The sequence below is a fragment of the Andrena cerasifolii genome, chromosome 8, assembly GCF_050908995.1.
Source record: "Andrena cerasifolii isolate SP2316 chromosome 8, iyAndCera1_principal, whole genome shotgun sequence".
NCBI lineage: Eukaryota > Metazoa > Arthropoda > Insecta > Hymenoptera > Andrenidae > Andrena > Andrena cerasifolii.
Window position 1 is genome coordinate 6,506,453 of NC_135125.1, and position 23,751 is coordinate 6,530,203.

Here is a 23,751-nt window from a genome sequence, read left to right on the forward strand (position 1 = left end):
CAAGTCCCTTGTCCAATTACCCATTGGTCGGAGTCGTTTCAACCACGATCGGTACAGGTCCCGAGCCACCAATCCTTTCCGTCTATTCGCCAAATCCTGCCTCTCTATTCGTCCACGCCGCGAGCCAACCAACGGCCGGCGTTCGAACACGAATTTCATGACGTAATGCGAACGAAGGATGTCGCAAGAGGAAAACAAAGAAATAGCACGGAACAAAATTTCATCGTGGAAATGCTCGATCGCCGCCGTTACTGCGTCGCTTTGCCGCCTATCGTAACGGGGGTATCGAACGGGGGGGTCCGGTTGCGATAGAAAACAGCAAGATACGCGGTCAGTGGACAGCGAAAGGGGCTTCGCTGTTTTACCGATCGCGCGAACCCCCATCCCCCCTTTATCGAGGAGGCATCGACGACATAGCGATCGCCGCTGGTGCGACGAGTGCGAGTGCGAGGAAGTAGAAATAGAGCGGATGAAAGAACGAGAATCATCATTGTTGGATGGACAGCGGTATCGAGGCAGAGTGCGATCTAGAAAGGGTAGACTGGAATCGGCGAAGAAGAGGCGGAGAGAGGAGCGGTGAGAAGAGAGAGAGCGAGAGCGAGAGCGAGAGAGCGGGCGCGTGTGGCAAGGTCGGTGTGGCGTGCGGTGAAGTTTACGGGCTTTATTAAAGTGCAGTCGGCCGGGTTGAAAAAAACAATCGACGGACATAATACGGCGCCCCGTGAAGTCCGATGTCTAGTGCTGAGGTGGTGGAGAGCTCCGTTGACCCCCCAGCCAAGAAGCGACGCGTTGCTGCCACCACGGGAGGAGCCGACGACTCGACGACGATCGCAGACATGGCGAAAAATGGCTCGACGTCCCGGGCTCCCGCCGAAATCGACGAGGGCCTATACTCCAGGCAGCTTTACGTCCTCGGCCACGACGCCATGCGTTGCATGGCATCTTCCGATGTGCTGATATCTGGTCTTGGTGGCCTCGGCGTCGAAATCGCGAAAAACGTCATCCTCGGCGGCGTCAAGTCCGTTACCTTGCACGATGACGCGCTGTGCCAGATCTCAAACCTTGGCTCGCAGTTCTACCTCACCGAGGCGGATATAGGTGAGCCCGCGAATCGCGGATCGCGGAACACGTGAGCACCTTAAACGGGAACGGGCTTAAGTACTTGCTGGTTCATCTTAGGATTCCCGTGTGTCGGATCCCCTCGGATCGTGTCATTCATTTTCCATTTCGACGATACAGGCTGTTTCAAAATTACTGCCCATAAACTTAACCCTCCCCCCCCCCCGCGAACTAAATTAATTTCCGTGGCTCTGTATTATGTAAAGAAATGATATTTCCATAAATGTATCTATCCATTTGGATTTCAAGGTATTGTATGCTAGGATATGAGAATCGATCGGGAATCAGCTGATCTTGGTAATATTCCAGGGACATAGTAAGTAGTTGAGGTTGTACCTGTGATTCTGAAACACCCTGTATATTTCATCGTTACGCCGATCAATGATGTTATGAAAACTTTAACCGAAATATGCGCATATGCTGTAGCGTAGAAACTGTTACAATAAATATCCCCTGTAAACTTAATAATGATAACCTGTAGCAATATTTATGTAACGTGTAATAACATTTTAACGCAGTTTCAACTGTATCCATTGTTTCGTTTGCAGGTAAAAATCGAGCCGCTGCCTGTTGCCAGCGCCTGTCCGAGCTGAACAATTACGTTCCCACTCGTCATCATTCTGGACCTTTAACCGAGCCCTACATCAAGAAGTTTAAGGTTGTTGTTTTGACCGAAGCTTCGTTGAGCGAACAATTGCGTATCTCTGAAATTACCCATGCGAATGACATAGCACTTATCATAGCGGATACTAGCGGCTTATTCTCTCAAGTATTTTGCGACTTTGGGGAAAAGTTCACTGTAGTCGATACCAATGGCGAGCCACCCGTAAGTGCAATGGTCGCTAGTATCTCTCAGGATGCCGAAGGTGTTGTCACATGCTTGGACGATACCCGCCACGGCATGGAAGATGGTGACTATGTCACATTTTCTGAAGTACAGGGAATGACGGAGCTAAACGGCTGTGATCCGATAAAGATAAAAGTTCTGGGCCCGTATACTTTCAGCATCGGAGACACATCTAAATACGGCGAATATATACGCGGCGGTATAGTAACGCAAGTGAAGATGCCAAAGATCGTACGTTTTAATTCTTTAAAGGATTCTTTAAAGAAGCCAGAATTCCAGATCACAGATTACGGAAAGTTTGATTATCCGGAGCAGTTGCACTTAGCTTTCATGGTATTGCACCGTTACATAGGAACTAAGGAGAAACTACCCAGGCCATGGAATCAGGAGGACGCAGACGAATTTTTAGCTTTAGCTAAAACAGTGAAGGAGGAGGCAGCCATTGAAACAGAAATCAATACTGATCTGTTTCAAATCTTTGCGAAGATATCTTCTGGTAGTCTGAACCCTTTGAATGCTACCATTGGTGGAATCGTGGCCCAAGAAGTTATGAAGGCTTGCTCTGGAAAATTCAACCCTATATACCAATGGTTGTACTTCGATGCTATCGAATGTTTGCCCGCGGACCGCTCCGAGCTCACGGAAGAAGATTGCTGCCCGGTGGGATCGCGTTACGATTCACAGATCGCTGTGTTCGGTCGGAAATTTCAGTCGAAGATTGGAAACTTGAAATACTTCGTCGTAGGAGCGGGAGCCATTGGTTGTGAATTGCTTAAAAACTTTGCAATGATAGGTGTCGGTGCTGAGAATGGCAGCGTAACGATCACCGATATGGATTTGATAGAGAAATCGAATTTGAACAGACAATTCCTGTTCAGACCATCCGATGTCCAACAATCTAAATCGATCACAGCCGCCAGAGTTATAAAAGGCATGAATCCAGACATGAAAGTCATCGCTCACGAGAACAGAGTTTGTCCAGAGACAGAGAAGATATATAACGACGATTTCTTTGAAGTGTTAGATGGAGTCGCAAATGCTTTAGACAACGTGAACGCTCGTATTTATATGGATCGTCGTTGTGTATATTACAGAAAGCCTCTGCTGGAATCCGGTACCTTAGGTACAAAAGGCAATACTCAAGTTGTTGTTCCATTTTTGACAGAATCTTACAGCTCGTCTCAGGACCCCCCGGAGAAGAGTATACCAATCTGCACGTTAAAGAACTTTCCCAATGCTATAGAACATACTCTACAATGGGCCAGGGATAACTTCGAAGGTTTATTCCGCCAGGCTGCGGAGAATGCCGCTCAATATATATCTGATTCACAATTCGTGGAAAGAACACTGAAGCTGCCTGGAGTTCAGCCGTTAGAAGTGTTAGAATCAGTTAAGACTGCACTGATCGACGAGAGACCAAAAAGTTTCGCCGACTGCATCGCATGGGCTCGCTGCCATTGGCAGGAGCAGTACAGCAATCAGATTAGACAACTTCTATTCAACTTTCCTCCTGACCAAGTGACATCAAGCGGTCAACCGTTCTGGTCTGGACCGAAAAGGTGCCCCGAAGCGCTGACGTTCAATGTTAACGATCCATTGCATTTAGATTACATTGTAGCCGCTGCTAATTTGAAAGCGAAGGTCTATGGGATCACCATAAACAGAAATCGGGATGAGATCACTAGGATCGTAAGCACCGTACAAGTACCAGAGTTCACGCCAAAGTCCGGAGTGAAGATCGCTGAGACAGACTCTCAGGTTCAGGTATCCAATGGCAGCGGTAACATCGATCACGAGAGGCTTACACAATTACAAGAAGAACTACCAAAAGTGGAGAATCTAAACGGTCTGGTGATTCATCCCCAGGAATTCGAGAAGGATGACGACTCTAATTTCCACATAGACTTCATCGTGGCTGCCTCGAACCTACGCGCCACCAACTACAAAATTCCGCCTGCTGATAGGCATAAGAGCAAGCTTATCGCTGGAAAGATCATACCAGCTATTGCTACCACGACCTCGGTGGTGGCTGGCTTAGTATGTCTCGAATTGATCAAGCTGACTCGTGGCGTTAGAGACCTATCTGTCTACAAGAATGGCTTTGTCAACCTGGCTCTGCCGTTCTTTGGCTTCTCTGAACCTATCGCCGCACCGAAACTCAAATACTACGACGCGGAATGGACACTATGGGATCGGTTCGAAGTAAAGGGAGAACTGACGCTCAAGGAATTCCTGAATTACTTCGAGGAACATCACAATTTAGAAGTCACTATGCTGTCTCAAGGTGTTTGCATGCTTTACTCGTTTTTCATGGCGAAGCCTAAATGCCAAGAACGTATGGGCCTCCTGATGTCAGAGGTGGTGAAGAAAGTGTCGAAGAAGAAACTGGAACCGCACGTACGCGCGCTGGTGTTCGAGCTATGCTGCAACGACATCGATGGCAGCGACGTGGAAGTACCATACGTTCGCTACACTCTACCCTGAAGCCCATTGGAATCATCGGATAAATGAGAGATGTCTACTTAACTGACTTAGCCGTAGTAATTTCTACAAATTTCTATTTTACAATACGGTAACAGGAGAATATTAATCTGTCTATGTAAGGCTCTCAAAGTAAAGGTTCATTTTTATCGCCCAATGCTTCGTAGCATTTATAGGAAGCGAGTGCCTGAATCCACTGAGTTTATCTTACTATGATCACCCTTCTGCTGAAAATTAGTTCTATCTTTTTATCACTCCTGTGATCCTCTTATTCGTTTGGTAATTATAAATTCGTTGCGTATATTTCGTTTGCTTTTCAACCAGCAGTGTTTCATAATACAAAAAAAACTAAATAATTTGGACTGTCGATTAAGAATTAAGAGATAGGGCGGGTAAAAATTTGTACAAGAGAATCTGCATTATGCTGTTCGTATGATGATAAAGAGAAAAAGAAAAGAAAAGAATATGATGAGCAAAACTGGAAAAGAATTCATACCGGGGTCATAAAGGGAATCGTCATGGTAAGAATTTTCTTGGGGTTCACTCTTCGCAACATTATGTATAGAATCGAATGTAAATTACTGAATGATAACTCAATGATCCTTAGATGAATAATGCTAGCACAGTTAAATATAGGCCATAGATAAACGTGAGAATAACGAGCGCAAACTGTATCTTGCCTCCGTCGATATTTCTTTTTCTTTTCTATTTACGATTACTTTATGGTCAGGGGCGCGTGAGCAGAAGAAAAATACAAAAAGATCATGAATTCTTTTTTCCGCCATGTTTGCCTTAGTACTCTCTCTCGCTGTCAGACTCGATATTTTAAGACTTTATATAATCGAATACGTTATCTCGACGATTTTTGATTTGTCCGCTTTATTTTCTTTTTCTTTTTCTCAAGCACTGAATGAACTATTGGCTAAGGCTGTTTGTAGTTAACAGGGATACTGCATTTAAATTTATAAGGACACGATTTTTGGATGAAGCTTCGAAAAAGAATTGCACACTTTAGACCAAGGAATACAAAAGAATAAAATAAAAAAAATGAAGATATTTTGTTAATTTTAGGATAATGCGGATATTTATTGTATTATTTTATCAATAGATAATAAATAGATGTGTTTGGATTTCAAGAGACATTGAGAAATATACTAACGAAAATAAAGTTCGGACATTGTGTTTGTATTCCGAGATCCCTCCACCCATTAGATATATAGTAGAATTACAAGCCATTCGAAATATTGCAAGAATAATCAACAATAATAACGAATCTAATCAATTTGAAAAAAAATCGTTTGACGAGCATCTTGGTTCACTCACCATGTTGGTAAACCATAGGCACCGACGGGAAGCTTACTCAACGTCTTCTAACTTGTTTCTTGCTCACCATAACTACATTTACTCAACAAAGTTACATTTATTTAAGAAAAACGAGCAATTTTTAGGCACACGACTTGTGGGAACAATTTCACTTCGCTCACCAACGGATTCTCACGTATGTTACAATTTCAAATTTCGATATCTCGATCGCGTGGAAGGGATGCGCGGGAAAGTTCGCTGGGCAACAATGCGTACAGGTTAGAAACGGCGCGAAAATGGCACAACGCAGTATAACGTAAGTGAAGAGAAAAAGTTAGGATTACGTACTTGTTAAGCATGCCGAATCCTAATTATCGAATCCGAACGTTTATAATAATTCTCCAACATTTTTATAATTTCTCGTTGCCCGTTATCGCAGATCGTACTTTACTAAATCAACTTCGAAGAAAGATAACGCTGAGGCGAGCGATTCAAGGTACGTTGTAATTTAATTTTTTGCTATTTCATTGGACTTTGACATTATGCTCAGACTTATTGTGGTCTGCACGAGGAAGACTGTACTCGATAATTGCTCTTGCTGTTTTATACTTGTGAATAAAAAAGTGCCCCATTCGCACAATGTTTTTCTTCCCACTGTAAACAATGTTTTTAATTGGATACGTGCTAGCAGCAAAATCGTTAACAATGGTGAACAGGATAGTCCAGGCAATGTTAAGCGAAAAAGGAAAGATAGTGCTAACAGCAGTGAATCTTCCAGGTAAATGATGTTATATCGTAATGACAGCTCTCAAGTTCATTGCGCGAGGAGTTCGCAAGTGTCATTTTTCAGTATAGTCATTATTTGCGAGTGTATTTACTATGTGTGCTAATTTTCTTCATGGAAATCGATTCTTTTGTAGCCCCTCATCTACTAAAAAGACAGAGAATAGTCTTTCAAAACTGAAATCAACGTTAAAGACTCCATCGCCGTTGAAGAAGGCAAATGGTAAAATAGATATATACCTATATATATATGATTGTTTGAGCATAATATGTAACAGTTTTGTTATACTGTGCTGATGTTTAAGGAACACCTAAGATTATGCTGTCCTCTGGGACACCTAAGGAAGGTGAGAAGAGAAAAGCAAAAACTCCTCTTACTGCTTCTAAAAAGAAAAAGAAGATGGAGGATGTAAAAGATACTGTCAAGAAAGGTACTGTAAAGAAGAAGAAAGAGAAAGAAGAAGAGTCAGATGCGAAAGTTCAGAAGGAAGAAGAGTCAGCTGTGAAAGTTCAGAAAGAAGAAGAGTCAGATGCGAAAGTTCAGAAAGAGGAAGATTCAGGATCAAAGGATAAGAAAGAATCAAATTCTCCTAAATCTGATTCGCCAAAATCCTCACCTCACGAATCTAGTAAGAAGAAGAGTGCAAAGCCTCCTACTAAGAAAGTTGCCAAGAAGAGAGCAAGAATAATTGCACCTGTTGATTCCAGTGATGAGGAAGAGCAATTGCCAGTATGTTTATTTATTGTAGAAATTTTTTCAAATGTAGTTATAATTTAATATTTAAATGCGTGGATTAAATAGGTACCAGATTCGCCGAAAAAATCGAATATGGATAAAAAGAAAGAAAGTTCACCTGATGCGAAAGAGAAAGAAAGTTCACCTGGTGCGAAAAAGAAAGATACTTCGCGCAGTGCGAAAAAGAAAGAAACTTTGCCCAGTGCGAAAAAGAAATCCGCCGAAGATGTTGAAAACAGTAACGAAAATAATAAAAACCAGGAAGACGAGAAGCAGGAAGTTAATACCGAAAAGCCTGCTAAGAAAATGCATAACTTCTTTGGTAAATACTTCGTGATTATAGTTGAAATGGACAGCAACTTTTAATGCACTTGCGTTTTCAGCTCCAAAACAAAAGGAAAATTCAAAGGATAGTAATACAGATAAGAAGAAATCTCCGAGTCATTCCTATAATCCTAGTGCCTCCCGTTATCATCCAATAAATGATGCATTTTGGAAACAAGGCGAGAAGTATGTTCTGTGATTTTTCTTACTATTGCATGTGTATTATATCGATATATTACTTTGAACTTTTGTTTATAGGGTACCGTATATAGCGTTAACGCGCACATTGGAATTAATCGAGGATACGAGTGCCCGTTTGAAGATAGTAGAAATTCTATCGAATTACATGCGTTCCGTCATAGCTCTGAGTCCAAATGATTTACTCCCCAGCATATACTTGTGCCTCAATCAGCTAGCGCCCGCGTACGAAGGTAAGTGTTTGAACAAATATTCATTTCCAAGGGAAACCTAATATATGCATCTGTTTCAGGAATCGAGTTAGGGGTGGCAGAAACAAATCTTATGAAGGCCATAGCACAATGTACCGGTAGAACGTTAGCTCAAATCAAACTGGACGTGCAAGAGGTTGGAGATTTGGGTATTGTGGCCGAAGGAAGTCGGTCCAATCAAAGAACAATGTTTCAACCGGCACCGTTAACAGTTTTAAATGTGTATTCCAGATTGAAAGAGATCGGTCAAATGACTGGTTCCACGGTATAATATTTGTTAATACATCTGAATCTACTACAAATATATCCACGTGTAAATGCAACTTTTCTTTACAGTCTGTAACTAAGAAATTGGATAAAATTCAATCACTTTTCGTGGCGTGTCGTTTTACCGAAGCCAGATACCTAATTAGGTCGTTGGCAGGTAAGCTTCGAATTGGTCTAGCGGAGCAGTCGGTCCTACAAGTAAGTATACTCGTATATCGTATCGTGTAATAATAATGTAATTAATTATTAACATGTACAGGCTTTAGCGTTAGCGTCTACAATGACTCCACCAGAGCAGGGCTCTCCACCAGAACTTTTAGATGCAAGCAAAAAGATGTCGAGCGATTCTTTCAAACAGAAGTACGACGAGAACGCGCTTATTCTTAAAACAACTTATTGGTACGAATTCTTTTCCATTATAGTTATCTCAGTTGACGTTTAGCATGTATAAAATATGCGATATTCCTTACAGTGAGTGTCCAAATTACGATAAGATATGTCCCGTATTGTTGAAAGAAGGAATTAAAGAGTTGCCGAAGAAATGCAAGATTACACCCGGTATACCTATGAAACCTATGTTGGCACATCCCACTAAAGGTGTTCAAGAAGTATTGACGCGTTTCGAAGGATTGAAATTCACTTGCGAGTGGAAGTACGACGGAGAAAGGGCACAGGTTTGATCCTCTCAATAATCGAAAATATTGTAACGAGGTTCTATGTGAAATGGAGTACTAAATCATATAAAAATATTTTACAGATACATCTTGCCGAAAATGGCGACATCAGTATTTATAGTAGGAATCAAGAAAACAATACTAGTAAGTATCCTGACATCATAGGACGTTTCGATAATACACGAGGAGAAGATGTGAAAACGTGTATTCTTGACTGCGAAGCAGTTGCGTGGGATAACGAGAAGGAGCAAATTCTACCGTTCCAAATACTTAGCACAAGAAAACGCAAGGTAATGCAAATTTTACAAACTATTCCAGAATTATTCCGATATTACAGAATTAATGCCGAAGCGTGTCTTTACTACAGGATGCAAATGAGGCAGACATTAAAGTGCAAGTGTGCGTATTTATGTTCGATTTACTGTATTTAAACGGAGAGCCATTAGTGCAACAACCGTTTATCAAACGTCGCGAGTTGCTTAAAGAACATTTTAAGGAAGAATATGGAAAATGGAAATTCGCGACTAGTTTAGACACTTCGACCATGGAAGAAGTGCAGACCTTTTTAGATGAATCTGTAAAAGGTGAGTCTACCTTCGCATCTGTTTATAAACAACGAACTTTCGAAAAAACTGACGAGAATGTTTAAATAGGCAACTGCGAGGGTCTCATGGTGAAGACTTTGGAAAAAGACGCAACATACGAGATTGCTAAGCGTTCTCGAAATTGGTTGAAGCTGAAGAAAGATTATTTAGACGGTGTGGGTGATACATTGGACGTAGTCGTTATCGGAGGGTACATTGGAAAAGGAAAAAGAACAGGAACTTATGGAGGTTTTCTCTTGGCTTGCTATGACGAGGAGAACGAAGAGTATCAAAGTATCTGCAAGGTGAATATCATTAATATTATAACGATTGCAGTTGGGGGGATATTTCAGTACCTCGGTAACATTACATTCTCCTGTTTGATTAGATCGGCACTGGATTCAGTGAAGAGGATCTTCAAAAGCATACTGAATTCTTCAAGGACCATATAGTACCGCAACCGAAGACATACTACCGATACGATACGTCTCACGAACCCGATCATTGGTTCGAACCCGTCCAAGTTTGGGAAATTAAGTGCGCAGATTTGTCCCTATCGCCCGTTCACAGGGCGGGCATTGGTATAGTTGACCCCGAAAAAGGTATATCATTGCGATTTCCGAGATTCATTCGTATTCGCGACGATAAAAATAACGAAACAGCGACGTCTGCTCAACAAGTGGCTGCTATGTACAGCAACCAAGAGCAAATAAAGAATCAATCGGCTGGAACGAAAGTTACGGAAGAAGACTTCTACTAAACCGAAAGTTAAAAGAAAAGGTTATTTTTTTACACTTGTAAACGAAACTGGTTTATATTCTCGAAACGAAACGTTGAAACGCGATTACTATTAAGGGATCGGCTATCTCGCAACAGAATGTGTTAATATAAAATTGTAATGTGAATGAATGTTTCAATGCGAAAGAATATTTTAGGATGAAAACACAAATATTGATATTAGCTGTATTTTAGTGCCTATGTAAATAATTGTATCTGTTGCCTCTATAGAATCGAGAGCAATTTTAGTTTATATGTCATAATGAGTGCCTAAACAAGATAATCTCGTTTACTTAATATTTTAATGTTATAAAGTGTTTCCTGTGTAGTATCGGAAAAAGCTCTCAATGAGTGAAAATTATACTTAGTTCAATAAAATGTAATCACACTAATGATTTCTTTTTTTTTGTCAATTTGAAATTGATCCTTCCCTAAAAGCTCTCGACTATATATTAAATAGCAAAAGTTGCAACAAGTGTTTATTTTATCAACAAGCTTTGTTTATGGTTGGGTGCATCGGTTTCCTAACCTCAAACTACGGCACGACACGGTGAAAATTGTTTAAAAGATGATGTCAGAAACGTTTAATCAAAAGCTGTTTTATAACACAGTATTATCGCAAACGTTTTCTCCTGATGGAAATTATCTAGTGGCTGGAAATATTTACGGAGATGTCTCGGTTTTTGAGTAAGTAAACATTTGGTCTGAATATTAAACAAAACTTAACTCTAGGTTATATTGATATTAACCCAAGTTAATCCTAACGCCTTGGTCCAACTTTTTGCCATAACAGAAGTTCAGTGTTCCATTACAGAATGTAACGAAGAGTTAAGGATAATCTAGATTTTAATATATCTTTCTACTCACATAGGTTGTCAAAGGCATTGGGGCCCCATAAAGTAGAGGAAAATGAATTACAAGGTCCTAGCTATCGCTTCACAGCCCATCCTAATCAACAGGTGCAGAGTATGGCCACGATGGACAATTTTCTAATAACAGGAACATCTGGGAAAATATATGGATGGGATTGGAAAGTTGTTACTTCGAGTAAAGCGAAGAGCAAAGTCTCATGGATGATACTAATTCCAGTTAACAAGTAATACCATACGCGTAATAAAATCATAAAGGAATAGTAGATCATGCGCGCTGCTTGACAATATTAATATTAGTTGACTTTCAGAGACAGCTATGAAGAGCCAGACGTAAACTACTTGGTATACTGCAAATCACATAATCTATTGTATGCTGGTTGTGGTGATAATCATATTTATATAATTAGTCTAGAAGATGGCAAAATCCTTAGGAGTTTGCAAGGCCACACAGACTACATTCATGGCCTTTCCTTAATGTACGTATTACGCAGGATTAGCCAATAATGTTTCCTTAAATTTCATGCATGAGATGTTATGGTGATTTCCAGGGGTAACCAACTAGCTTCCTGCGGCGAAGATGGAACAGTAAGGTTATGGGATTTACGAAAAAAAGAAAATACGAATATCTTAACACCTCATTTGGTAGACAAAGTTGCGCGACCTGCCTTAGGTAAATGGATCGGCGCCATAGATTTTACGGAGGATTGGTTGGTGCGTGTTCGAAGTTACTCTACCTAGAAATACGTAATTTGTTACAGGGCAATGATTAAAGAACACTCGGTATTTAATTGTCGTATGTTAATTTCTTTTCAGTTGTGCGGCGGCGGTCCAAGTTTGTCCCTGTGGCACATGCGCACGATGGAAGCAGCTACCGTGTTCGATCTTCCAGACGAAGGGATCCACGTCGCGAATATCTACGAAGAGCGCGTGATAGCCGCAGGTACAGCGCCCCACGTCTACCATCTAACGTATCAGGGAGAAACATTAGCCAAAGTGCCGACCTCCAGTAACACAGTGTACAGTATAATGTACCAAGAGACACCGCAAAAGGTACTGAGTGTGGCTGGTTCCTCGAACAATCTCGACGTGTGCACGAACTTCAATTACCGCGAGTTGACGTTAAAGTTTGCATGAAGAAGAAGAAGAAGTGATCGATCGGACTCTCCGAGCAATCCACAAAAGAGGACGTTCCTGTCACGTACATATACTCTTTAATAAATATATTAATACAATGTTCATTTCATAAAACACGATATAAAGACTTTTTACAAATATACAAGATTACTCGTGATTTCGCCTAACCACATCCTCGGATTCCGGTAGAATAGTGTCATCCCAAGTCCTAGTGGAGTGTAACCTGGTCAAAGAAAACCGTGACCCGCTATGACGGCGGGTATGAAGCCCTCTCTACCGTCCCGCGAGCGAACCCAGAACCAATCGCTGACGTGGTCGCTCAGCAGAGCGACAACGTCCCCCTTGGTGACGCTCAGGGCGTTCCCCCCGCGACCCTCGTAATCGCTGCGTATGACCAGCAAAGTGTGACGCGATCCTTTGGTTCTAGCGTTCGCCGCGGCTCTGAGGTACAGTCTGTCCACGCTGCGTTCCCCGCAGGCGGAAACCGTGTCCCTGGAGCCCCGCCTCACCCTCGAGCTTTTGCCCCGGGCTCCACACTCCGATCGTGTGTCCCTCAGCTTCTCCGTGTCGGTCATGTTCCCTGAAAGAAGGTTTGATCAGTACAAGTTCCTTATTCCATCCGAATAAAACTCCGTCAGCTTTGGTTCCAACTCCTGGGTGTTCTTGAAAGGATTTTGGGACTGGAACTGGGAAATACGTTGTTGAATTTGTTCGATGATGTAGAATAGGGTTGTAGAATAGGATTTCTTTTACCTAGGGGACGAGGAAATACGTCCGTGGAGTCCTCCCAGCATGGACCCCTCGTCGGTTGTGGGAGTATTCCCAGCGGAAGACAAGCTGCGTACCCGACGTAGCCTTCCTGGCCGTGCGGAGTTTGGACGTACAGCCAGGCCTGGTTCTTGAACACCGCGTTCACGACCGTGCCAAGGGGAAGGGCCATTTCGTCTTGGGTGCCCCCCTGAGTTTGATACAAGACCGATGGGAAGGACAGAACAACTGGAATGTTTGCTGGCTTCTCGATGGAGGCCTGAAAGTATTCACTTCTCTGCAGATAATGTCTGAGGGGATGATAAGTTCCCTTATGCAAGCCCGGGTGTATATACCTTTGTGAGGAACGCGTCAATATCAGCAATCTCGTAGCCGAATCTGCTAGGGGGTCTGGGTTTGTGGGACCGTTTGGTCCGTCGATGCCTGTGCTTGTCTCGGCCACTCGGCGTCGACGTTGACTCGCGGGAGACGAGAGACGGCTCTGACACTGCCCTTTTAACTTTCTCCTTCTCCTTCGTCTCCTTAACGCCAGGAAACTCCTTCTCGGACTGCTTGTCCAGGGGGCTGTCCAGCGATCTATCGTTCACCAGTATTTCCTTACTGATAGCCTGGAAGAATGGTAAACGTCAGCACGAGTGTTTGAATGTTCGCGTGCAGAAGAGCCTCTTCGACAGAACCATTTCTCGAAATCTCACCTTTTCCGTCCTCTCGATTTTTTCCACCCTGTGAAGGATCTTCTTCTCTCGTTTCTCCACGTCGGGGTTCTCCTTGCAGCCATCCTTCTCCTTCACGCTCTTCACGCTCCGCCTCGAGGATCTCTCCTTGCCGTCTCGCGACAAGTTGTCCCGACCGCAGTTCGGACCTTTAAGAAGATGGAATCGATTGTAGGGGTTCTAAACATTTAAACTTATCCCAGATTCACGAAGTTCTCATCGTTCGATTCTCGACTGACCTGCGTTCTCATTGGCAGCGGTATGAGCGTTGTTGGGGGCAGGTTGTTGCTGCCCGCGGAGGACCCAGGTCAAAGAAATCTTTGGGCGCAGGAGGGTGCTTGGCCGCTGCCCCATGCTCCTCGGCGGTGCGAGGGGCGTCGGGGGCGTCTGTGATCTAGGCGGTGACGGCGACCTCGAGGATGGTGTCACCACCTGTAGTGGGCAGTCCGCCACCAGGTCCACCGTCTGCACCGAACAGCCATGTTCCTGTAATCGTAAAAATCAGCGATCATCATCGCGCAACGATGTTCACCATTCGAACCGAAAGGCTTACGGTAAATCCTATCCATCCTATTACAAAGACCACCCCGCAGAACAAAAGGGACGGTGTAAATTATAACACTGTTCGAGTACGAGAGTGGTTACTCGACCGGCCCATTCAGCGGGTAAAATCGAAAGCGGTCGGGTGAAACGTCTTCATTTTTCATGGCCTCACGAGGAGTCCCGGGGTTCCGGTGTTTTCCTCCGGGCTGGCCCAGCTTCATTATCCCGGCCAAAAGGAGAACAAAATCCCGGACGTATTCGATCAGCCGTGAACAAATTACTATATAATTTTCCCGCCGGCGCGATTACTCACGTTAATGGCGCAATAATTCATTGGGACGCGTTTGCGCCCCGGACCACGCGTAATGTCTTCGGGGATCGGTCCGTGCGAGAAGGTGGAGCGTCTCGCTGAAAGATGTCTCGGAATCGAGTGGTCCGCAGGAATTACAGAACGAACCAGCAGCCAGGGGAAGAAAGACAGAGAAGCTAAGTTGTCGTGAACTTTGGCCCCTCGAGGCCTCAGAGAACTCAGAGCTAGAAGACCTAGAAGACACAGGAGGGTTCCTCTGCTGAGAGACGAGAGAAGGACTGTAGAAGAAGGGTACCTGTTTAGGTTGAGAGAGTTTCCCAGTTGGGTGAAATAATTAGGAAGCGAAGAGGTGCTGGAACTAAGCGAGCTGGCCGGCGCGGCGTTTAAAAAGGAAATGAGTCCCGAGGGCACCGCGAAGCGGAGGTGGGGCCCGGCTTAAGTGACAGAAAGGCTGGTCCCTGGCGCGAAGGAACACGCGAGGTAGCCCCAGGTGACAAGTTAAACAGGGTGGGAAGAGGTGGCGGCGCGAGCCGTGCCTCTCGGATCATGCTAATGAAATTCTCAAGATGTGTATCTATCTCGCGCGCCACTGTGCACCAAGCATTAGTTTAGCCTCTCGCTGGCGGCCACCACGATCTTATCTGTCCGGCCTTCAGACGCATAGTATCAATTTCCCTGGAACGTGAAACGCTGTGGGGCTAGGGGCCCGTCCAGTTCGTCACCAATTTTCACATAACGATCCAGCTACTGTTCGCGATAAGCGAGGAGGTTCCACGAGATCCCCTGCTCGAGGAATTTTAACAGTTGTCGTTAGGGATGATCGATTTACGAGCCCCTCGCAGACGCGGACCTCGAAATAATTTCAGTGATAGATAAGATAAGCACAGCTACACAGCGAGTGATCATTACAGAGAACAAGCAATATGCTCATTCATTACTGTGCCTGAGTCAACGATCTCCCATCCAACGCGGCGCAAGTTCCCACAATAACGACCCTGAAAACGCAGAAAATGGAATTGGCGAGTCACGGCTTAGAGAGAGGCGTATGAAGACGTTGCCACTGACTTATGAACTTCCCAGGCCCCCAGGATCCTTTGATGCGGCCGAAGGAATCATTCCTAGCAATCCCAGTGCCAAGGTGTACAAAGGTCGTTAACGAATTTTTAATTGCCGCTGCGTTTCCTTTGAATATTTCCCCGGATCGAGGGAAGGCCCGCAGCTCGATCGAACAAATCACGCGCCACGAGAAGCCCAAACGGCGAGGAAAGAAGTAGGACGGGAAGCGCGAAGTCCGTTCTTGGACCAGGAACCGTGAGAATCAAGTGCGGCGAGGCAGTGATTGATTCAAAGGTCACGCGTTTCCACGTTTTTATTCGCGTGTTCGCAGGTACCCTTCCCAGAATATTTAACCCCGTCGACCTCTTCCGGGAGTTTCTCCTGATTCCCTACCGTGGCCAAACGTCTGGGAGACCCTCGGTCGTCCTTCTCCGCCGCCCTTTGCCTCGGCCCGTTCCCTTTCGATTCGTCCGCCTTTCTCCGTCGACTCTCGCGATGTTAATTACAACCTCTTAGCTCGAATTACCGTGCACGCCATCGCTTTCGCCATTCCGGCTGCGATCCCCTCGCGTTTTCACGGTCTCTGCTCCTCGCCCCGAAGGTTAGTCAGTGAACACAGCGATGGATCATGGAAGATTCGAAGAGCCCCAAGGACCACCTTCGGAAATTTCTCCAGACATCGAAGCTGGAACTGCGACTGGAGAATAGAGAAAATATGGAAGAGAACCACTCTGTAATAGACCCAGCTGCGATAGGTCTCTGCGGAGATCTTCCTCGTCATCGAAACGTTTCCCAGACCATTTCGACGACTGTGATCGGCCATAATCTCAACGACTCTCTGCCCTGGCTGGTATCGTGAACCACCTAACGGTACCCAATAACGTTTCGATAAGAACGACGGCGGATCTTTTTTGTCGCTCGACATGCCAGAGTCGTTTGTCGAACGCGTTCCCGATGCACGCCCGGAAGTGGCTCGTTTCTATTCCCCTGTAAATCGTAATTACGACGTCTAGTTTGCCCCACGGACTTGAGCTCGATCACCTGTGCGTCCACCGCGGACGGTTATTAGCCGCTTATGCCCCGGCTCGTTTGCAGAATTCCAGAGACCCGATTTACGCTCGGTCTTGTTCTTTGCGACGCGATCGCGCGAGGCCCGCGAAATTCGTCCGGCAATTTTCCGCGCGGACGGAACGCGGAGCTTCAATCCTTGAGCCCTGGCAATTTGCCCCCGCGATCGCGCGATGCTATTAACAGTAATAACATTGTAATCCGTTTACAGTAACCACCGGGTAATGGAACGGCGCAGCCTTGAGAGAAAGGAGACGGTAATTAACGGCCTTGACTTCTCGAGTCACTCGGCAACGATGCCAGTGCGAGCAATTATTCCTCACCGTTTCCCACCTCGACTGATTGCTCTCTGAAGGCTAACGGGTAGGTACGAGGAGGATAAAAAAAGCCGTAGAACGTGGCTTGAGCTTCTTTTAAAGAAGAATAGTTTCGCTAAACGTTCTGATTTCCAAGCGAGGGATAAGTGAGTTCAGTGTCGTCGTTGCTGTTGCAGTCTTTATCGACGTTGATTTCAATTTATGGGGAAATTTGTGAAACCATCCGATGCCTCTCTCTCTCTCTGTCTTTGCTTCTTTTACACTTTTCGAGGGAGAAGAAAGGTTTTATTCACCTTGGATGGCGAGGCGCCAAGAGGGAAGCTCGTTCGTAGGCTCGTAAAACTCGCGCTCGCGCGACTAGGTATCCCGCGCGCGAGCCTGCGCTGGAACGCGCTCTGCTCCGTTCCCTTCAGCATCCCCCTCCGTCGGGATTATTATCAGCCATTTACACGTTTATGCTCTTTGCCGGTGCACGCAGATGGCCGTCGCGTATATGCGACTAACGGTACCCTGCCTGATTTTCCGGTGCAATAAAGTCCCTTTTAGAGGACGCGCCGCGTAGTCTAGCAATTAACGATCCTCGGCGAGCCGCGGCCTCCTCCTCCCTTTGATTTAGAGCCTGCCACGCGATTCGTCCTCTGCAACTACATGGCTAACTGGATACGAGCAGCGAACGCGCCTTTACTACGTCATATTTCTGGTCCAGCTGGTCGTCGTTCGTTTTCAGTGATACCTATTAAGTCTTTTCAGCGTTTAGTGAGGGGAAAGGGTACGGGCGACAGGCGGAGGCTGACAGGGATAAGTAGTGTGAGTGTGATGGCGATTCAGGGAGATCTTCAACTGTGCACTGAATCTTCCGTTAAAAGGGTGACTGTACCTAATATCGCTCATCGTTATACTTCGCAAAGTAAGCGCTAAAATTTATCGGTTATGCACTGAATTAGTGCCTAACCATATGCAGGAAGATGTACTGTAATTGCAGCGTCATGTGATCAACAATTACAGAAAGGGAAATATTTTAGTGAATTTTAATAGCGTCAAAATTTATTGGACTGCCACAACTTTACAGCACATTCGGAGAAGGTACGTCTAATAAGTCTGTTAATGCAAAAGTATCTACCAGAAATACCTAATTAATGATGAAATCGATTCACATATTTCTCGTAACGAAAATAGCGTTTTTCTTTTAGCAGTATGCGTGTTCTGAATACCGCCTACCAAACAACATTGGTTTCGATGTAATGCTTGTTACAGGTGGGGTCACGAAATTTGCGGAGCAACCGAAATAAACATTATTTGTCAAATGTGTGCATTCGAACGTAAAAAATTAAATATTTTAAAAATCCCATTTCTATATTTTAGTAATAAAAATAAAATCAAAGATTGATACAAACGCATTTATAGAGCAAGAAATAATAAAAGCTTGTGAAAAGGACTTTAATCACTCATGTATAGGTGAATTAATCAATATTTCTTGAGTAGGCGATATTAGGTACACTTTTTTTCAGAACCGGACTTTTGCATGTCTTACGTTTTTTAATTGCTAATTAAAAATTTGTAGGTTTCAACGATTCTAACTTACGCTACATGAAAGATGAATAATTTTCCTTTGCTTTGAAACGAATTGCGTGCAAAAATATCAATTATTATTCAATTGACAGCGATTTAACTTTTGCTAGGCGATATTAGATAGAGTCACCCTACCAATAGGTCCCTTATTTTCGCCGTTTGTACCACTTCTCACCCTGTTGGAAAGTATCTGCTCGTTGCATACCAACCACAGAAGACACCGAACTTTGCTGGAGCCAGAGACTCGAACCCGTGACAGGGGAAAAAAGCTTCCCGCCAATGACGTGTCCACCGCGATTCTCCCGCGAGCAAGAAGCATCTCGAAATGTACGATTTCCTGGCGCGATGCAAAAACCGGCTGATAGGTAAGTAAGGCAAGTAGCGCGCGACCAGTCGATGCCTTAAAACCGCAGCGCGCGGCGGTGATCGGCGATCAATCCTCCCACAGGATCGAGGAGCGCGCGCATCCTTCCGAGAAGCCGCGGAGTCGGCCGACAAACAATCTACATAAAGCCTGGCGAGCCGCTCGAGCCGTATTTCGTGCGAGAAATCCGCCGGTTTTCTCGGAAGCCGTGGCCGAAAGGAGAAGAAGAAGCAGGAGGAAGAAGATGGGAACGCGCCACCGCGGCGTAGAGAATCGCGCGCAGGAACGCGAGGATGCCCTCGCCGACGCCGATATATTTTTAGAAGGTGTAACGAGCGAGAACGTCCGCCGTTTATGTCCGACCGTTTCTCTTCTCTCGGTTTCTTGGTCGCGCGTCGACCCGTGCAATCCGCCAGAAGCCGCGGAGGCGCGCGAGGATCTTCCTCCGCGAGGATGGAGAAGGGTTGCTGGTCGAACAACACGCGATACAACAGCGCAAAACCCGATAAACTCTGCCGCCACACCGTGAGACTCCAATGGGAATCCTTTCTTTTTAGGGGAGGGGGGTCCAAGTGGATTTATACTTTAAACGCTGATTGTGAGATTCCATGGGCTTTTCAAGGGGTCACTGTTGCTCCAACGTTCTATCAATTTTTTGCTCGCCTTATTCGAGTAGATTTACATATTTAAACTTGTAGAGTATTTCGAATGAGGGCTCCGAGAGGGTGAAACGCTCGTTTGGAGTTTGTCGACCGCTTAATGACCGAAGACTCGAAGAAAAGGGAACGTGGACGTACCTACGCGATGGTTGTGCGTGAAAGAAATCGCGAGGAGGGTATCGGACAAAAAGCGACCACCAGCGGTCGGCTGCATTTCCCATGGAAACGGTGGGAACGCGAGCGGTCCGCGGAGTGACTCCGGGGCGTTTAACCAAAATTACGTTTTATATGTGCGAGGGGATCATTGCACGGGACGGTCCATGCGTAACGGCCCTGGTGCAACGGTGTATTTCCTTTTACTACTCCAGCCAGACAACGTAGACCGTAAAACCTGAGCGGCGGAGCTTTAACGACAACTGCAACTGCAGAAATCGTTGCACTTCTCGCGCGTCCTCCGATTTCTCTTTTAAGAAATTGCGAATACGTATATTCGGCAAGTCGATGGGAAACAACCGTGGCCTAGGGCAGTTCTCTGTGGAATGGAATTACGAACCCCTCTAGTCCTCGATCTGAAAGACCCAAGATCTTCGACACTTACCTTCGAGAAGCATAAACAAAATTCGATCGTTACAAAATCGTGTTCATAGACGTTCCTCAGAATGAATTCCACTGGAGCGCATTTGCACGAGGACAGGATACGAGCGTCCCTTATTTTTAACTGGCCGTTTCACGGGGGTAACTAAGTTAATTTATTATACTCCGTGCGCAGGGCGTATCAATTACGCGGTGCCTCGCTCGGGTGTACAATAATTAAATCCGGCTCTCGAAAGATTGCTAATTCGATCCACGTTTCGATCCATATAAATGCTAATTACCGGTGTGTTCCCGTTTCAATCGGCCGATTCTGCGCGTCACGCGTGGGGGAAATGCGGTGGTATTACGGGGGTAATTCCATTTGAAGCAAGTACACGCCCTCGGGGGCCGCTTAATTACCCGGGGGAACGGTACCGTCGAGTCGTGATTCCGTCGAACAAAGGGGACATTGTTTTCCGGGTGGCACGGAATTGAGGCGTCCAGCGCGGAACGGTTGCACGTGCTCGATGCTTTTAGGACTACGATTAGAAGGAATCGCGGCGGCGTACCTTGTACGAGGCCCTGTCCTCGTCTTCCGGGGACGGAGCAGCGGGATCTTCTCCGGGGGTCGCTACCGCTTCCGTTTCCGCTGGCTGGTAGTCGACCTCGCTGCTCCACGAGTGACGCCTCTTCAGGTCCCCTGGAATCAAGGTAAAGGGGTCAGGTGAGTGGTTCGAGGAGGATTCCAAGGTCTGCTCAAATGATAGAATACTGGAAGACCGACCTCGAGGGTTCGAATCCTGAGCTGTTAAAAAAGAAAAATACTGTATCGTATAAAGTACAATGAAACCTCGACACTATGAATTTCTGGTGAATCCTAGAGTCCCAAATTTCTAGAAACTCAGAGCTTCGATACCCAGATACCTACTCCAAGTCCTATAATACCAGTTGATACTAATCTCCTCGCGAGACAGAGCTACGTTTCGCCAAAAGTGTGTCTCGCGTTCGTCAAAGCCCCTCGACGGGACGAATCAAAGTGGACGCCGATGGCGCGTGCCACGAGATCGCCTGGTAATTAATACGAGCAGACTCGGTCGAGCCCCGCTTAATTAGAATTGTCACTATCGTTCATCTCGCCGGCAGCTGTTTAACGTCAACTCGCCAATCGAAGCGTGGCTGACAAAACTGGCCGCTACCACTTTTTGCCCTCGCCCGCTGGACAGCCGCGTATAATCCAACAGCGTGTCGTCCCAGACAACGATACGTCTCCTCTTACGGACTTTAGATTTCCCGTCTAAGACAAGCACGATAGCCAGACGGAATCTCGCTCGATCGAACGGTTATTAATTCCCGGTCGGCCCGAGGCGGATGACACCGAACGAAATCGGTCGTCGTAGCGCGAAGCTGCTCCGAGAGAACGGCCTGGAACGATTAGACGTTGTGTTGCTCCAATTTCGGAGTCGACATGATTGACCATCCGACTGGAAAATCGTTCATGGTGTCGTAAACACTGGTACCGTTTCGAACTTATAAAGCTAGTGGTATTTAAACGTTCTCGAGTTACGGGGCTCATGCGGCAGTTTCCTTGCATTGAACTGCGGTCGAGTCTATTTGGATTCCAGCGGATTTAATTAAACTGTCACGTTTTACTACAAAGTAGCAACTAACATGGTCGATAAACTGTGTTCTCTTTACTATCATTGATCTCGAGATACTACGCTGCACACTCCTCGAAGCGGGACACACGTATATTCATTGGCAGCCACGGGACACAGACGTGCCCTGAAGACTTCCTCGGAGGAATCAGAATTCGAGCGGAGGCAGAGGTAGAAGCGCTGGCCTGGCAGCGCGTCAACGGGGCTTTCGCGGATTTCCATCGGCGCCCGCGAGACGTTTAAGGTCGACGCACACCGGTTGGAACGAGGATAATGATCGAAGATAAGCTTGCGGGTTAAACACTGTATTCGAGACGTGACTTATGGGATTCGATCGGGCAGAGGAGGCGCGGATTCTACCTACAAATTTACTCGTTTACTCGCTTCGTGGAATGCCACGGGGTCCCACGACGGGAAAGAAGAGGGTGAGAGAGAGAGAGCCTGGTCCGTGTGCACGTACTCGCTCGTAGGTATGTGGGTACGCGTAGCGCACAGCGAGCGTGGAGTTGCCGCGATCACGAAGAGGAAATTTATCGGTTCGACCGGTCAAAGTGTGAATTACGTCGATTCTCGCGTGAGCCGCAATAAAATATTCCCCGAAGCTTCATCGCATTGTACCCGCGGCGTACCCGCTTATTTCCATCGGCCGTATTTCACGCGTTTCCCGCGCCATTCCAGCCCAGACCCTATTTATTAGCCATCAGTTCTGAATCTACCGACTACGCGGGGCCATTTCAACGTCCGCGGGCATTTTTACGAGAGATAAGAAGTTTGCGGATCTCCTTCGTTGTCAAGCTTGAGGGGCTCGAAAGTGAAATTGCCAGAGAGACGTAGGCTTTGACTTCGTTCCCTTCTCTATCATCTTCCCTCCCCCGTGTACAATGCGAATTTTCCATAGGGCTGTTAACGCGAAGTAACAACCATGGGACGCCTCCGCGTTTCGCGCCGCCATAAAACATAATGGACGCCGATTTGACACGGGCTCCGCGAGAATTACGAGCGCCAACTGCTCGGACCTCCTGTCCTCTCGCGAGCTGCTACTATACGCTGGGTACACGCGAATTTACAAGCACGTGCACGCGCACACGTGGCTTCCGGGCCATGTTCAACGAGATGCAGTCGATCCCATTCTTTCGCTCTTAGTGCCTGTAACCCGCGATGGCTGCGCTATTAGACATCGCGTTCCCATTGCCTTCCTGGAATTTACGAGATCCTGGGAAGGCGGAAGTGAAGCAACTGGCGGATGGCTTAACTGTTTTAATACAGGAGAGGGAAGTTCAATGAAGCAAAGTTAATCGAGCGACGCCTAGCCCGAGTTTCTCTGCTTCGGCGTAACTTCTTCAGACGAAACACGCCACGGTGGAATGCCACTTCATAAAGTCAAATGAAATCGAGAAGATTGTGAAAATCAGATTGTATCAACGATGACGACGAATGTTCCCGGAGTTCGCGTGCCTGGGTAAAGAATTCTAATCGCAAGCGAAGGAGATCCGGGAAGATAAGCATCGAACGTTCCACCGGATGGAAAATCGTTTCTTGCCGATTCCTCGGACTCGTCGCCAGCTCGTCAAGGGAGTCTCTCATCAGCCTCTGTCCGGAGCGAAATAGTTAATGCGACTGTTACCACATCTGCCTGGATTTCTTACGCGCGGCATGGACGGGACGCGCGACGTCTCAATCGACGTGGCTAGCTCGAAAAGAACGTTACCTGTTCTAGTTCTTTCGACCGATGATCGACGGCGATCCCAGCGCGGCAACTCATTAACATTTAACGGGCAATCAGCGTGGCCGATTAACGAGAGCCGTC

General features: G+C 45.9%; 4 protein-coding genes across 8 annotated transcripts in view; 3 read left to right on the forward strand and 1 right to left on the reverse strand.

The window, feature by feature from the left end:
- Nucleotides 1-307: 307 nt before the first annotated feature.
- Uba1 (ubiquitin-like activating enzyme 1) lies at nucleotides 308-5,620 on the forward strand. The gene is made up of 2 exons (XM_076817960.1): nucleotides 308-1,098; nucleotides 1,668-5,620. Exons 1-2 carry the CDS (start codon nucleotides 732-734, stop codon nucleotides 4,448-4,450), a joined length of 3,150 nt encoding a protein of 1,049 aa, XP_076674075.1. The 5' UTR covers nucleotides 308-731; the 3' UTR covers nucleotides 4,451-5,620.
- A 259-nt stretch (nucleotides 5,621-5,879) lies between these two features.
- Nucleotides 5,880-10,735, forward strand: Dnalig1 (DNA ligase 1). 3 transcript variants are annotated; one of them, XM_076817961.1, is made up of 16 exons: nucleotides 5,880-6,065; nucleotides 6,189-6,245; nucleotides 6,438-6,527; nucleotides 6,670-6,755; nucleotides 6,838-7,262; nucleotides 7,335-7,590; nucleotides 7,652-7,778; nucleotides 7,851-8,023; nucleotides 8,083-8,306; nucleotides 8,378-8,506; nucleotides 8,568-8,707; nucleotides 8,781-8,982; nucleotides 9,066-9,272; nucleotides 9,350-9,566; nucleotides 9,636-9,871; nucleotides 9,955-10,735. In XM_076817961.1, the coding sequence occupies exons 1-16, from the start codon at nucleotides 6,046-6,048 to the stop codon at nucleotides 10,324-10,326; spliced, it is 2,961 nt and encodes a 986-aa protein (XP_076674076.1). In that variant the 5' UTR covers nucleotides 5,880-6,045; the 3' UTR covers nucleotides 10,327-10,735. The 3 variants fall into 3 exon arrangements, with proteins under 3 accessions (XP_076674076.1, XP_076674077.1, XP_076674078.1); XM_076817962.1 differs by having other exon boundaries at nucleotides 5,881-6,065; nucleotides 6,441-6,527; XM_076817963.1 differs by lacking the exon at nucleotides 6,438-6,527 and having other exon boundaries at nucleotides 5,881-6,065.
- A 34-nt stretch (nucleotides 10,736-10,769) lies between these two features.
- Thoc6 (THO complex subunit 6) lies at nucleotides 10,770-12,494 on the forward strand. The gene is made up of 5 exons (XM_076818002.1): nucleotides 10,770-11,030; nucleotides 11,215-11,439; nucleotides 11,524-11,691; nucleotides 11,764-11,926; nucleotides 12,029-12,494. The coding sequence occupies exons 1-5, from the start codon at nucleotides 10,912-10,914 to the stop codon at nucleotides 12,347-12,349; spliced, it is 996 nt and encodes a 331-aa protein (XP_076674117.1). The 5' UTR covers nucleotides 10,770-10,911; the 3' UTR covers nucleotides 12,350-12,494.
- LOC143372087 (uncharacterized) overlaps nucleotides 12,410-23,751 on the reverse strand; it is a 62,398-nt gene continuing 51,056 nt past the window's right edge. For all 3 annotated transcript variants that reach the window (XM_076817985.1, XM_076817987.1, XM_076817986.1), the window contains 6 exons: nucleotides 20,859-20,989; nucleotides 14,070-14,316; nucleotides 13,813-13,979; nucleotides 13,453-13,725; nucleotides 13,103-13,376; nucleotides 12,410-12,929 (listed from right to left, as the gene is read on the reverse strand). In XM_076817985.1, coding sequence (XP_076674100.1) covers nucleotides 12,577-12,929; nucleotides 13,103-13,376; nucleotides 13,453-13,725; nucleotides 13,813-13,979; nucleotides 14,070-14,316; nucleotides 20,859-20,989 — 1,445 coding nt within the window. In that variant the 3' untranslated portion in view covers nucleotides 12,410-12,576. The remainder of the gene's footprint in view (nucleotides 12,930-13,102; nucleotides 13,377-13,452; nucleotides 13,726-13,812; nucleotides 13,980-14,069; nucleotides 14,317-20,858; nucleotides 20,990-23,751) is intronic.

Bases quoted from the DNA above. Each gene is read 5' to 3' on its own strand.
- Dnalig1 (XM_076817961.1), top strand. From the start codon at position 6,046: ATGGCACAACGCAGTATAAC. The intron at 7,591-7,651 runs GTAAATACTTCG...TTGCGTTTTCAG, and splicing joins GAAAATGCATAACTTCTTTG to CTCCAAAACAAAAGGAAAAT. The intron at 8,307-8,377 runs GTATAATATTTG...TTTTCTTTACAG, and splicing joins GTCAAATGACTGGTTCCACG to TCTGTAACTAAGAAATTGGA.
- Uba1 (XM_076817960.1), top strand. From the start codon at position 732: ATGTCTAGTGCTGAGGTGGTGGAGAGCTCCGTTGACCCCCCAGCCAAG. The intron at 1,099-1,667 runs GTGAGCCCGCGA...TTTCGTTTGCAG, and splicing joins CCTCACCGAGGCGGATATAG to GTAAAAATCGAGCCGCTGCC.
- Thoc6 (XM_076818002.1), top strand. From the start codon at position 10,912: ATGATGTCAGAAACGTTTAATCAAAAGCTGTTTTATAACACAGTATTA. The intron at 11,031-11,214 runs GTAAGTAAACAT...CTACTCACATAG, and splicing joins GGAGATGTCTCGGTTTTTGA to GTTGTCAAAGGCATTGGGGC. The intron at 11,927-12,028 runs GTGCGTGTTCGA...ATTTCTTTTCAG, and splicing joins ATTTTACGGAGGATTGGTTG to TTGTGCGGCGGCGGTCCAAG.